This window comes from Malania oleifera, chromosome 7, assembly GCF_029873635.1.
Source record: "Malania oleifera isolate guangnan ecotype guangnan chromosome 7, ASM2987363v1, whole genome shotgun sequence".
Lineage (NCBI taxonomy): Eukaryota > Viridiplantae > Streptophyta > Magnoliopsida > Santalales > Ximeniaceae > Malania > Malania oleifera.
The window spans coordinates 1,798,314-1,810,729 of NC_080423.1; the positions used below are offsets into that span (position 1 = coordinate 1,798,314).

Genomic DNA, 12,416 nt, shown 5'->3' on the forward strand with positions numbered 1-12,416 from the left:
GAAAACCAAGCTGGAGGATGGTGGCTAAAATGAATCTGTATTTTTCAACTCCTACATGATTGTTAATTTGAGATTGAACAACTTTTAGAAGGAAACAAGCTAACCTGAATAAATGAAATCCTTGCCATTATAGCTAAATCCATGCTCAACAAGTGTTTTGCTGCCAGAACACAAGAAAATTTTAAGGAAAAAAAAAAGGTCTGTAAAAACATAGAAAGGATGTAAAATTAAAGAATCATAAAACCTTATGGTTTCAACTCTATCTGCATGACCACTTGGCTCCCCAAAAGCACTTCCATAATGAAACCTACCACTAGAAACTCCAGCTTTGCCACCAAGAAGCTCTATCATCTTGCCAACTGTCATACGACTAATGATAAAAACCAAATATCATTGGATTTACATGCATATTGATCTAGAAATCATATCAGCAAGCATGATTAGATGCCCATCATAACTATTTGAGAAAAAAACAGCATCTTCTTAAATATAAAAATGAGGTTGGTTAATTAAAAAAACATATGCATTATTAAGAAGTGCAACTATTAGAACAAATATGTAAGTGTCTTGCCGAAAAAATCCTGGATGCTGCCGTCTGTTCAGAAACTCAAAGGAGCACTTCATATTTTGCGAACGTAACCATATAGCCACATTCAGAACCTGCCAATCTGCTTCCCTGGTGAAATTTAACAGCCAGTGAGTGTCCCACATGCCGCCACACACCAGCTGGAAGCCAGAACCTCCAACTCCAAGCACTGGCATGTGAGGGTGTTTTGAGCAAGATTTCTGCTCCCGTTTTTTCCAGAATTATCTAAATACCTCCATACATCATAATATCAAATTGTCCTCATGTATTTTGTTAAAAAAATTCAACCTTTTTCAATTGTTCAATTGGAGCACTTTGTTCATGGTTGTGTTTGCTCCTATGAGAGCTGTGTGCTGGTTTCTTGGGGCTGTGGAAATCATATGCTGGTTTAGTTGAGTCTTGTGACTCATATGTGGTGGGTCACCTTGTTTGTGGTTGTTCCAACTGTTCCAGTTGTATGTACCATTACGGTTGTGTGTTGCTTTATCGGGGCTGTGTCAAAGCTTCTTGGCGCTTGTGGCAGCCTTATGCTGGTTTATTTGTGATTTGTTTGTGATGGATCACATTGTTCATGCTTATTCTGATTGATCCAGCTACTAATGCTGTTATCTTTGGTCTAAGTTTGTCGGTGTTGGGATGGAATCTCCAAATGCAAAAAGTATGTTTCCCTCATTAGTCACTTGTTTGAGTGAACTGCGTATTGAAACTATCTTAGAGCAGGAGTATTCAAGGATTCTGCAGTATCAATCATCTCATCAACCATCTTGTCAAACAAATCTTTTGCTCAAAAAGGTAATCCAAAAGGCTGTATGCAATTAGGTTTCTCTCCCACTAGTCCTTGGGTTATCGACTCTGCCACCACTAACCATATGACAAGTGTAACAAACTTCATTTCTGCCCTTCAGTATCCTAAAAATCTCAAGTTACCCTTGCTGATGGGCCAACTACTACAGTAAAGGGGATGGAAAAAGCAAATCCTACTCCATCTTTCTTTCATTTGTTTTTTACATTCTTAAATCCCCTTTCAATTTCATGCTGTTTCATAAGTTTATAAGGTCACTAAATTGTTCTATAACCTTCTTTCTTGATTCTATGGTAATTTAAATTTGAAGACAAGGAATACAATTGGCACAAGACATGAGGCTCGTGGACTTTACTACTTTGAGTTGCTCTCTCCTCCCAGTGCCTGCACAGCTGTTGCTAGACCACTTCAAATCCATTGTTGCTTGGTTATTAGTCCTTGGACAAGTTGAAGCAACTACTTCCTACCTTGAGTTATGTGTCTAATATTGAGTGTCAATTTTGTAAATTGGGAAAGCATCATCGTTTTCCTTTGCTTCTTGGGTGAACAAATGGGTGGTTAGTCCTTTCATGCTAGTCCATCCCAATGTTTGGGGTTCTAGCCATGTCAAATTGAAGTTGGGATTCAGGTACTTTGTTACAATTGTCAATGACTACTAGGATGGCTTTGTTGTATTTAATGAAAGATCGTTCTAAGTTGTTTAATATACTTTATGCCTTCTGTTCTCAAATAAAGACTCAATTTAATATGCTAGTCATGATGCCCCGTAGTGATAAGGCTAAGGAGTACTTTAGTACCCAATTCACTACCTACATGACTAATTCTGGAATATGATCCATCAATCATCTTGTGCCCACACTCCACAAGAAAATGGAGTCGTAGAGCAAAAAAATAGACATTCTCAAAGTCACTCATACTCTATTATATCAAACGAATGTCCTCAAGTTTTTTGGAGTGATTTGGGCTCATAGCTTGCTCTCATCAATAAAATGTCATCCTCTATCCTTGGAAGGAAAGTCTTAAATTTATTTGCCTTGAGGCTCCTTTGTTCTCCCTTTCTCCTCGTATATTCGGCTATGTGTCCTTTGTCCATTAGTCAACTCCACGAATCGATAAGTTGGATTTCGTGCTATCAAATGTACTTTTCTAGGTTATTCCTATACTCAAAATGAGTATCAACATTATAGCCCCACTTTACATTGATTCTATTATGCTAATGTAACCCTTTTTAAGTCTACACCTATTAAAACCACTTCACCTAAAAGCTTAACCTATTAGGTTGTGTTCAAACAATATATATCAAGCTTTAACAACACCATACTAATTTGATTCCTTGAGTATTGACCTTGATGAGTCCTTTCATCTGCCTTGCCTTCCAGATTAACCTATTATTTGTGCCCAATCCTCCTATATTTTCATCTAGTTTGAGTCCTAATCGTCACTTCAATCATCTCAATTTGCAAGGATACACACCAAGACTCAAAGGAGGAGAGCCTTCCCCAGCTTCTACTTTTGCGCCTCTAGTTCCCTCATTGGATGATCCTATTTCTCATAATGTTGATCCTCCTATAGCTGTTTGGAAAGGTAAACACAATTGTACCCAAAATCCAATCTCTATGGTTTCTTGTCACCCTCATATAATTCTTTTGTTAGTACTTTGTCTTCTATTGCTCTTCCTAAATCTATTTATGAATACCTATCCCATTCTAAGTGGAGGACTGCACTGGTTGAAGAGATGCGTGCGCTATGCGATAATTATACAAGGCACTTGGTACCTCTTCCTCCTAATAAGTCTGTGGTTGGTTGTCGCTGGGTGTGCAATGTGAAAGTCAATCCTGATGTTTCTGTGGATCATTTGAAGGTCTGCCTTGTTGCTAAGGGATATACTCAAGTGTATAGTTTGGACTATTCACACACATTCTCTTCAATCAATAAACTTGCTTCAGTACGTTTGTTTCAAATCCTTCGCCACTATTTGTCATTAGCCCATACATTAATTAGATGTAAAGAATGTTTTCCTACATGGTGATTGTCAAGAGGAGGTCTATACGGATCATCATATGGTTTAGAATAATAGTGTTCTAGAGCATGCTTTGGTCGATTTAATGTTGTAGTACTTGAGTTTGGCCTCCAACCATGTACAATAGATCACTTTGTATTTGGTGGTAATTTGGTTCCTTGGAGGAGTAAGAAACAAACTGCGGTAGCCAAGTCAAGTGTTGAGTCAAAGTATAGGACCATGACTTGACGTGAACTTGTTTGGCTAAAGAACATGTTGGAAGAACTAAGTTTTCGACATTCTCATCTATGGAGTTAATGTGTGATAATCAAGTTGCAATTCATATTGCCTCCAACTTAGTCTTCTATGAGCAGACAAAACACATTGAAGTTGATTGCCACTTTCTTCTAAAGAAACTTGTGCAAAAGTTCATTACTAAAACTTATGTGAAGTCCGATTTGCAGCTTGCTAATTTATCTACTAGAGCCTTGGGGAGTGCTCGTGTTAAATTCATTTGTAATAAGCTAGGAGCTTTTATGCTCCAACTTGAGAGGGAGTGTTCATGGTTATTTTAGTCATTGATCATTATTAGTGTGTTAATATTATGTTAATAAATGAGAATTAGTAAGGGTATTGTGATCACTGGTATGTGTTTGACATATATTATAGCTAGAGGGAGAGACCTATCATTGTCACTATGTCTTCCGTTTTACCCTATTATTCAATATATGCATCCATCCCCATTGGGAAGAAAGACAATTGGTTGGTTAATGAACAACCCAAGGACAGAAATTTACCTACACAAATGGAGGAGATTCCAAGGAAGGATTTAGAAGCTCAAGATCTTTTGGATAAATGGATTTAAAGTAATGTGATCTTAGAGGAAAGGAAATGGGATTTGATGGGGGCAATAATAGAACCAACAAAGGTCAATGGGAGTTAGCTAATTTGAAGTGTTCAGTGAATTGCAACCAAAAAGGATTTTTATTTTTTTAGGGGGGGGGGGGGGCGTGAGGTTGGTTTTCCTATCCCCTTTCATTTGTAACTTCTCTCTCTCATTCATGTGTTGCCATAGTAAGTAACCAATCAAGAACATACAAATCCTTTCCTAATAGGGTTCAAATGCAAACAAGTTTCTATCCTTTTCCTTGAAAAGTTCCTTTTTTACCCAAATTCCTAGATGAACATATGAAAATTAAGAACACCAACCTTTGTAATCAACTTCTCCAATTCATTTTGATGTTTGAAGTGTTCAGTGAATTGCAACCAAAAAGGATTTTTTGGGGGGGGGGGGGGGGGGGCGTGGGGTTGGTTTTCCTATCCCCTTTCATTTGTAACTTCTCTCTCTCTCATTCTAATACACCTGTTTTTTAATAATGATGACGACGACGATGATGATGATGATGATGATGATAATGATAATAATAATAATAACATGTGTTGCCATAGTAACTAACTAATCAAGAACATACAAATCCTTTCCTAATAGGGTTCAAATGCAAACAAGTTTCTATCCTTTTCCTTGAAAACTTCCATTTTTACCCTAATTCCTAGATGAATATATGAAAATTAAGAACACCAACCTTTGAAGTGTTTAGTGAATTGCAACCAAAAAGGATTTTTTTTTTTTTTGGGGGGGGGGGGGGGGGGGGGTTGGTTTTCCTATCCCCTTTCATTTGTAACTTCTCTCTCTCCCATTCTAATACACCTGTTTTTTAATAATAATGATGATGATGATGATGATGATGATAATAATAATAATAATAATAATAATAATAATAATAACATGTGTTGCCATAGTAACTAACTAATCAAGAACATACAAATCCTTTCCTAATAGGGTTCAAATGCAAACAAGTTTCTATCCTTTTCCTTGAAAACTTCCATTTTTACCCTAATTCCTAGATGAATATATGAAAATTAAGAACACCTACCTTTGTAATCAACTTCTCCAATTCATTTTGATGTTTGTCTGATTTTTCTGTACTTTTTCCCTACTTTTCCCAAAATTTCCTGATTTTCTGCAGAGTTTTCTCTCACTTCTTTCCTCTCTCTCTCTGGAACTACGATTTACAGCAAATATTAATAGAATATTGTGTTATTTCTGGTATGCATGGCTTGAAATGGATCATGACAGCAACATCTTGCAGCAAATGGCCCTGAAATGCTGCCGTCTGTTTGCCAAGGTCCACTGGGCTGGAAACAGGGTAGGACTGCAGCAGCTAACAACAAGGGGTTCTGTATTGCTGCCAGCTGTTAGGTCTCCACTCCTGGTTTCAGTATGCCCCTCTTCTGTTTTGTTTCTATTTCTATCCCAACCCCCATGTTATTTAGGTTTTGACACGGTCTTCCTTAAATTCCTTTCATTCTCCTACCACAAATAAATTAAATGAAATTTCCAATATCAGTTGACATAATTAATGCACAATGTGCTAAGTATAAGCTCATCTATACAAAAGCAAAAGGAACAACCATGCAATTTATGAAAGTAATTTAAATTTACCATGGCTTAAAAGGGTTTGGTTATCATGTCAACACTATTTCTATTGAAAAAGTTCATTCAACAGATAGTACTATTTATATAAAGAAAGTTCTTCTTATGTTTATTATATGGCCCAATGCCCTGAGGGATGAGGCTAACACCTTGCCTCTTATGGGTGAAGTGCCTCACCTTATTCCTTTGTTTTGTACAACACTAAGTACACTAATTGCATAACATCAAACATTTGTCTTGAGTATGTCTAAATAATTTCCTAAATATATCATGTTTAGATGGGATCTGAAAGAGAGTATAAAAACAGTCATTTGTGGTAAAAGGAGTTAAGATAAGAATTAAGAGTATATTTCCTTGGCAAAACCCATAGAGGCTGTTTGGTTCATGGAATCTTTCAACATTAATGAGAGTGCAATATCCACAGCATCCCATATCCATGTTCTTTTATTCTCTTTTTTTTTTCCCCCTTCTCTCTGGGCTGAAATCTGACATGGCTGTAATCTGAAATTTCTTGTGAATGAAAGATTCAAGAAAAGAAAAATGATAATCACAATCCCATGCTCTCCCATGGGTAAGTTTCATGGGAGTCCCATTGCCATGGTAATACTACTTTTGGGACTAAATTGCTCCACTATTTTGGCCATTTGGGCACTAATGCCCCCCATAATACAGTATTATTACATGTTATTCAGTTAATTGGATTATTATTTGTTACATTTTTTATTTATGATGGTTGAAATTTTTCAGAGAAGGATTTAATTTGGTATATATTTTTAGTAGGTTTTTTTAACGCAAAATGTGCAAATAGGTCTGGGGTACAATAGTAATCTTCAACATATTGTGTACATCCTTGGGAATCTTACAGCACAAAACAAAAAACCAAAAAATTCCATCATCCCATTCGAAGGAATCTCATGATTCCTTGGAATCAAAGTCTTGAGATTCCAACTTCCAAGGAATTTCATTCCATGAGAAATATATTTGATCTCACAAACTGAACGCTACTCATATCCCTCTTGACTAAAGGTTTACAAAAATGGATTTGGAAGCTAAGGTATTCCTCAAGTCATCCAATTACAAGAACATCAACTCTCATGTTGAAAAGTTTCATTAACCCAAGGTGATTGACCCACGATTCTTATCCAAAATGTTCACAAAAGCACCCAACTTCTTGAGTACAGATATCCCACTCTTTTAAGTCCTTGGATACTGATGATCATTGCATGTTTGAGTAATCATAATTGTATTGGTAATCTGCATACTGAATTGTATACTGCTGATGGACAATTTTTTGACCCATTAATGGACATGAGTCATAAGTCTTCTTTTCAGGATGTGAATCATAGTTCTTTTCCAAGATATGACTCAAGAATTTTCCTTCATGGCGCATAGAAATTTTTATGCTTATCCTAGTCCAGAAACAAGCCCACCTATGAAAACTTTAATTTATTACACAACTTGCTTGTTGAGAATTAAAATGAACTCAAAGATGAGTTGCCAACTATTGGGACTGAATGCTTGTAATGAGTCAATTCTTGAGCCACTATTTCCCATGTATGACCCATGGTGCTTCATGTATGAACAATGGTATGGGTGATATTAACATTTTTGAGTGTTGAATCTTCCGTTGGAGGGCCTATTTGCAACTTTATGAAGATTGAAGAGGCAGTACTCATGCTAGTTCATTTCGCAGCTCGGTTGAACTTGTTCTAGATTGTTGAGTCATCACTAGTATGCCATTCCAGAACTCAAGGTGAAGCTCTCTCTGATAACTCTCTCTGATAAGGGGAGTTTGACAGGGATTGACAGGGGACATGGGGCTTTTAAAGACCTCAAAATTACAGATTCTACAGTAATTTGGGACATCTAATTATTTGAAGAATTTTAGTTATTTGGGTTCCATTTTGCTAGTCTGATAATTTTGGAGGTATTTTGTTATTTTTGATAGTTATATCTTTATGGTTTCTTATTGCCTACAAATATTGGCTTATGGATGTAAGGGATTATTAGTTTTAATTGAATCAATGGTTAAACTCTTATCCTTCTCTCCCTGCTTCTTCCTTTATTTCTCTTACCTCTCCATGCTCTCCACTCCTCACTGTCCTGGATCACAATGTTAACAAGACCAATTATAACTATTAAAACCAAGATCATACCTTGGAAATCCATGAGGATTCATAATCAAATCAGGGCAAATCCCTCGTTCAGAAAATGGGAAATCTTCCTGTTGGATAATGGTCCCACAAACACCTTTCTGTCCATGTCTGCTACTAAATTTGTCTCCAAGCTGACAAAACAAATATATATATTAAAAATATCATACACTGTTGTAATTTACTTTTTGGCATTTTCCATGACAAAATTGAACAAGAATTGCTTGCCTCTGGTCTGCGAGTTTCACGAATTAAAAATTTAATGCACAAATTACTATTCCTATCAGAGCACAAAGCAACTCGATCCACGACACATGTCTGCCCTTCAGCACCCTTGAATGTTTGTCTGCTGGGTTTATATGCACTGGATTTTGCAACAACGATAAGCTACATTAATCAAAAAACCACTTATCCACCCCAAGAAGAAAGTAACTGACCTATCTGGTAAACCCATTGGAGAAATTGTCTCCCCTCTTGTAATGACCGGGGACTCTCTATTGACATATATATCACCTTTTCTAATGATCTCCCCAGGAGCTGCAAGCCCATCATCATCCAAAATCTGCATTGAGTGTGAACATATAAGATAGCATACAAACACAAAGTTTGTTGTACAACGCAAGCAAAATGGAAGAGTAATTATCCACTTAAAAACCAATGTGGCGGCAGAATAATGAAAAAGGCAAACTCCCTTATATCTCTGTCTCCATGCTGTATATAACCATGCCCTTAATAAAGCTAGGTAAGGCAATGACTCATCCCCCAAGGGGCATTTACAGACCCCTTAATGGCCCATGGTCCGCACTCCAATCCATCTAAAGCCCTCACAGCAGAAGTGCTCAACGTTTCACATATAAAAGACTTACTCAAATACTATAGTCATTGTTGATCAGTAAGCATAAAAAAATACAGAATTTCTAGGCAAGTCAAAAAAAAAAATGATTGAATCAGAACAATCCATGTTAAGAGTTCTATTCCCATCAGAGGGCAATATGGGTGCCATCAACAAACCAAGATGATTAAAATGATATGGAATGTGGAAATAGGCTGACAGTTCTATCAGTAATAAGAGGTTTCCAAGTCCATGCCCAAGAACTTATTAGCTTGCAATTTCCATCGTACAAAGTTCAGTTAATATAGCTCTTTGGAATACAAAACAACATTGAAATTAGCAGTCATAATTGATTCACATCTTTAAATTCATTCAAGACATAAGCAGAATTCAAGTTCAAGAAGAATATGATCCTTTGCTTCCTATAATAAATTATTGCTAAAAGTGGCATGATAGCTTGACAGCTAATTATTCTATGTAAGAGGCCAGTGTTCAGCATTCATAGAATAAATTGCAGTAACTTAAAAAAAAAAATTAAATTAAATTAAAATATTTTGAATGCGATTTCAACAGTGCTGGAAAATATTTAACCAGTCATATCACAGCAATATGACCAAGAAAACTATCAAAATCTCAAACTCATATACAGTCACAAAAATGTGATATATACAGCATGTGTAACACATTTTATATTGAAGAGAATTTCAATGTCACTCTGGGCAACACCTGCAGTAACATACTTTCATAAAATCATACAGAAAACTACTGTTCAGCAATACACTTTACCATAACATGTAATGATGTACATTATGGAATCCATAAAATGCTGCATACACATTTAATACCTGCATCCTTTCTGCATCAAGACCTGATCTTCTGGGCCTAACTATTCTGTCTGAGGTCTTATTTTCATACTTCTGATTAATAGCAGAATACCTATTTATCAGAAAGCATCATATGTATCAAATGAGAAACATATTAATCATAGATGATAACACAGCCAGAGGAAGAAAATATTTTGATACTGCAATTTGCAATTACAAGTACAACAGAAGACACTTTAAGTGGCAAAAATATGGTACTTTTTCATCACAATACAACGTCCAAATCCACGATCAAGAGATGATTTGTTCATGACAATTGCATCCTCTATGTCATAGCCAGTATAACTCATTACAGCAACAGTTGCATTCTGCCCTGCCCCAAGCTTGTCATATCCAACCTACAAAGTGCATGCATTTAAAAGTAACACATTTGAAAAGGACATCAAAGTCAACATGAACACTAAAATACACCTACCAGTTCAATTGTCCTTGTTGTCAATAATGGCCGTTGAGGATACACTAATAGATAAAGCAATGAGTCCATCCGGCATAGCTACACAATAATCATATTAAGGTTAAGTTTTGTACATAACATGATCCATCAGAATAAACATGCAAGTTCTACTGATGCTGTGACGCAATTTGCTCATCAAAATAAAAGCATACATCCATTATTTTACCACCGTACAACAAGAAGCAAGATATTCTTGATTTTTTATGCAGATAATACCGTCAATAAACAAGGATATAGTAGAAGATTACACAATAGAAAATATTTATACAATGTTTCAGACTCAAGATACTGGTCAACACAAAAACATATAGGGCACTAAGGCTGCTAGAAGATCATCATGTTATTTCCTTGTATTTGAGAAAATGTGTTCTTAACCTGCAAACTGCATCAAAGCCCATACTTCTCTAGACACAGACAGAATATTCATAGCACACAAGGGTCAACAGCATTTGTCTTTGTATTCTCATTTCTTCTTTGCTTCGGTTAGGATGATGTACTATACTCCTTGTGAGATGGGGTTGCAGATTTCCAAGGTCACAAGGAACCACCCTTTCCATAATCTGCCTAAAGTGTGACAGAGTCACGTCTGTGAGGCAACAAGACTACATCAATCCTTCTCCAGCTGTACTCACTCTCATCCATGGAGACACTTCAGCGTCCAACCCAGTGGTCAAGTCTCATGGCTTGAAAGCCCTTGAACCAACTGAGATTGTCACGGAGGAAACATGATTCGAACAGTAAGGGTGTTAAATTTATATTCGACCAGATTGAGTGCAACTCTCATCCCCATAGCACAATCCTAGTGTAAAAGCACCTACACTTACCACTCCCGAGCCAGAGCTAAGGAAACTGACACAGTATACTACTGAGTGTCAGACGTACGAAGGATCAACATCCCTTGATAGTCCAATCGGGTATGAGAAGACCATGCCCAAGAGTATATCCAAGGGCCAATGAGCGTGTAAGTCTTAACCTCCAGGCTGAGACTGACATGCAACTCCATTCTCCAATGAATTGTCCATGGAGCTTCCAATCCCATACAAAAGCCAAAACACCCCTCGAGGATGTCAAGAGCCCACCCCTGAGCACTCCTCAAGGTGCTCATTTAATACCCAAGTGGATACCGAGAGAGGTAGGCTGCTCACCTGGTGTTCCCCAAAATTTAATGACTCAAGTGCATTCTCACTCACATGAATAACTAACCGCGAGTCTAATGATCACACATCATTTCCCAAGCCCACCACCAATAGAGTTGTCCAGATCACCACAACATCACAGTAAGATTCATAGTATGCCCCACATCTCCGTGATCAAATCCATGTTAACCAAATTTCCTTCCAAGACAGCACAACAAGCCAATAGACGTCTGTCCCAGTTACAAGAATTATAGCACCATGACACCTTGAAAGTCTTCCTTTACTTAATACATAGATTCTTTGTCTGTAAAAATATATATATATATTTTTTTCGAAAGGTTGAGTTTCAAGATTTTTAGAGATTAACACATATTTATAGACATGTGGTCAAAATTTTATATCCATAGCTAACTTGAGAAACACACACCAAAATGCGTAAGCCTCAACTAAAAAGGTTCAAAAGGCATGCCTTCCATACAAATATGTAATCCTTAGTTTATTATGTTTTTGCTTTTTCTTAAGGCGTTTCGGACACGCCTCATCATGCAGTGAGCTTCAATTGAGCCTTTCAAACAAACATTGCACAAAAATCAAAAAAAAAAAGGACTGTAGACATTAGCAACTAAGCTTCTCTCAGCTATTTGGGCCTTGATACATAAATCCCAATGATTGGACAATAGCAATATATATTGAAAAAATAAAAAACATGATGAACAAAACGGTTGCATAAGATCACTTGCCTGGTTATATGCTATATTCCCCATAGCTTGCTTTCCCATAGCACACTAAAAAAAATACAAATTCCTTGTATCATTAAAGTTAGATGTGCCCAATTGTTGGACCAAAAAATCCAATAAGTAAAACAAAAAAATAAACAAAAAAACAAAAATAAATATAAAGCGAAAAAAAATACACAAACCAACCTGATATGTATTTCTAGGTGATTGGTTATGATGAGGAAAAGGTATCAGCCCTGCACAAACACCTAAGATGGTGAAGGGCTCTATCTCGATATGTGTCGTTTCTGAAGTGGCCTCACCCTCATATAAAGCTATCTGGAAAACATATATTAAAGT

The 12,416-nt window shown here is 36.7% G+C and overlaps 1 protein-coding gene across 3 annotated transcripts in view; it reads right to left on the reverse strand.

Annotated features, from left to right (window-relative positions):
- The window catches only part of LOC131159997 (DNA-directed RNA polymerase III subunit 2), a 130,364-nt gene that overhangs the window by 34,360 nt on the left and 83,588 nt on the right, over positions 1–12,416 (reverse strand). For 2 of the 3 annotated variants that reach the window (XM_058115266.1, XM_058115267.1), the window contains 10 exons: positions 12,264–12,395; positions 12,081–12,125; positions 10,166–10,243; positions 9,949–10,088; positions 9,712–9,802; positions 8,472–8,596; positions 8,263–8,398; positions 8,038–8,168; positions 245–370; positions 105–160 (listed from right to left, as the gene is read on the reverse strand). In XM_058115266.1, coding sequence (XP_057971249.1) covers positions 105–160; positions 245–370; positions 8,038–8,168; positions 8,263–8,398; positions 8,472–8,596; positions 9,712–9,802; positions 9,949–10,088; positions 10,166–10,243; positions 12,081–12,125; positions 12,264–12,395 — 1,060 coding nt within the window. The remainder of the gene's footprint in view (positions 1–104; positions 161–244; positions 371–8,037; positions 8,169–8,262; positions 8,399–8,471; positions 8,597–9,711; positions 9,803–9,948; positions 10,089–10,165; positions 10,244–12,080; positions 12,126–12,263; positions 12,396–12,416) is intronic. The other variant, XR_009137907.1, reaches the window with a different exon arrangement.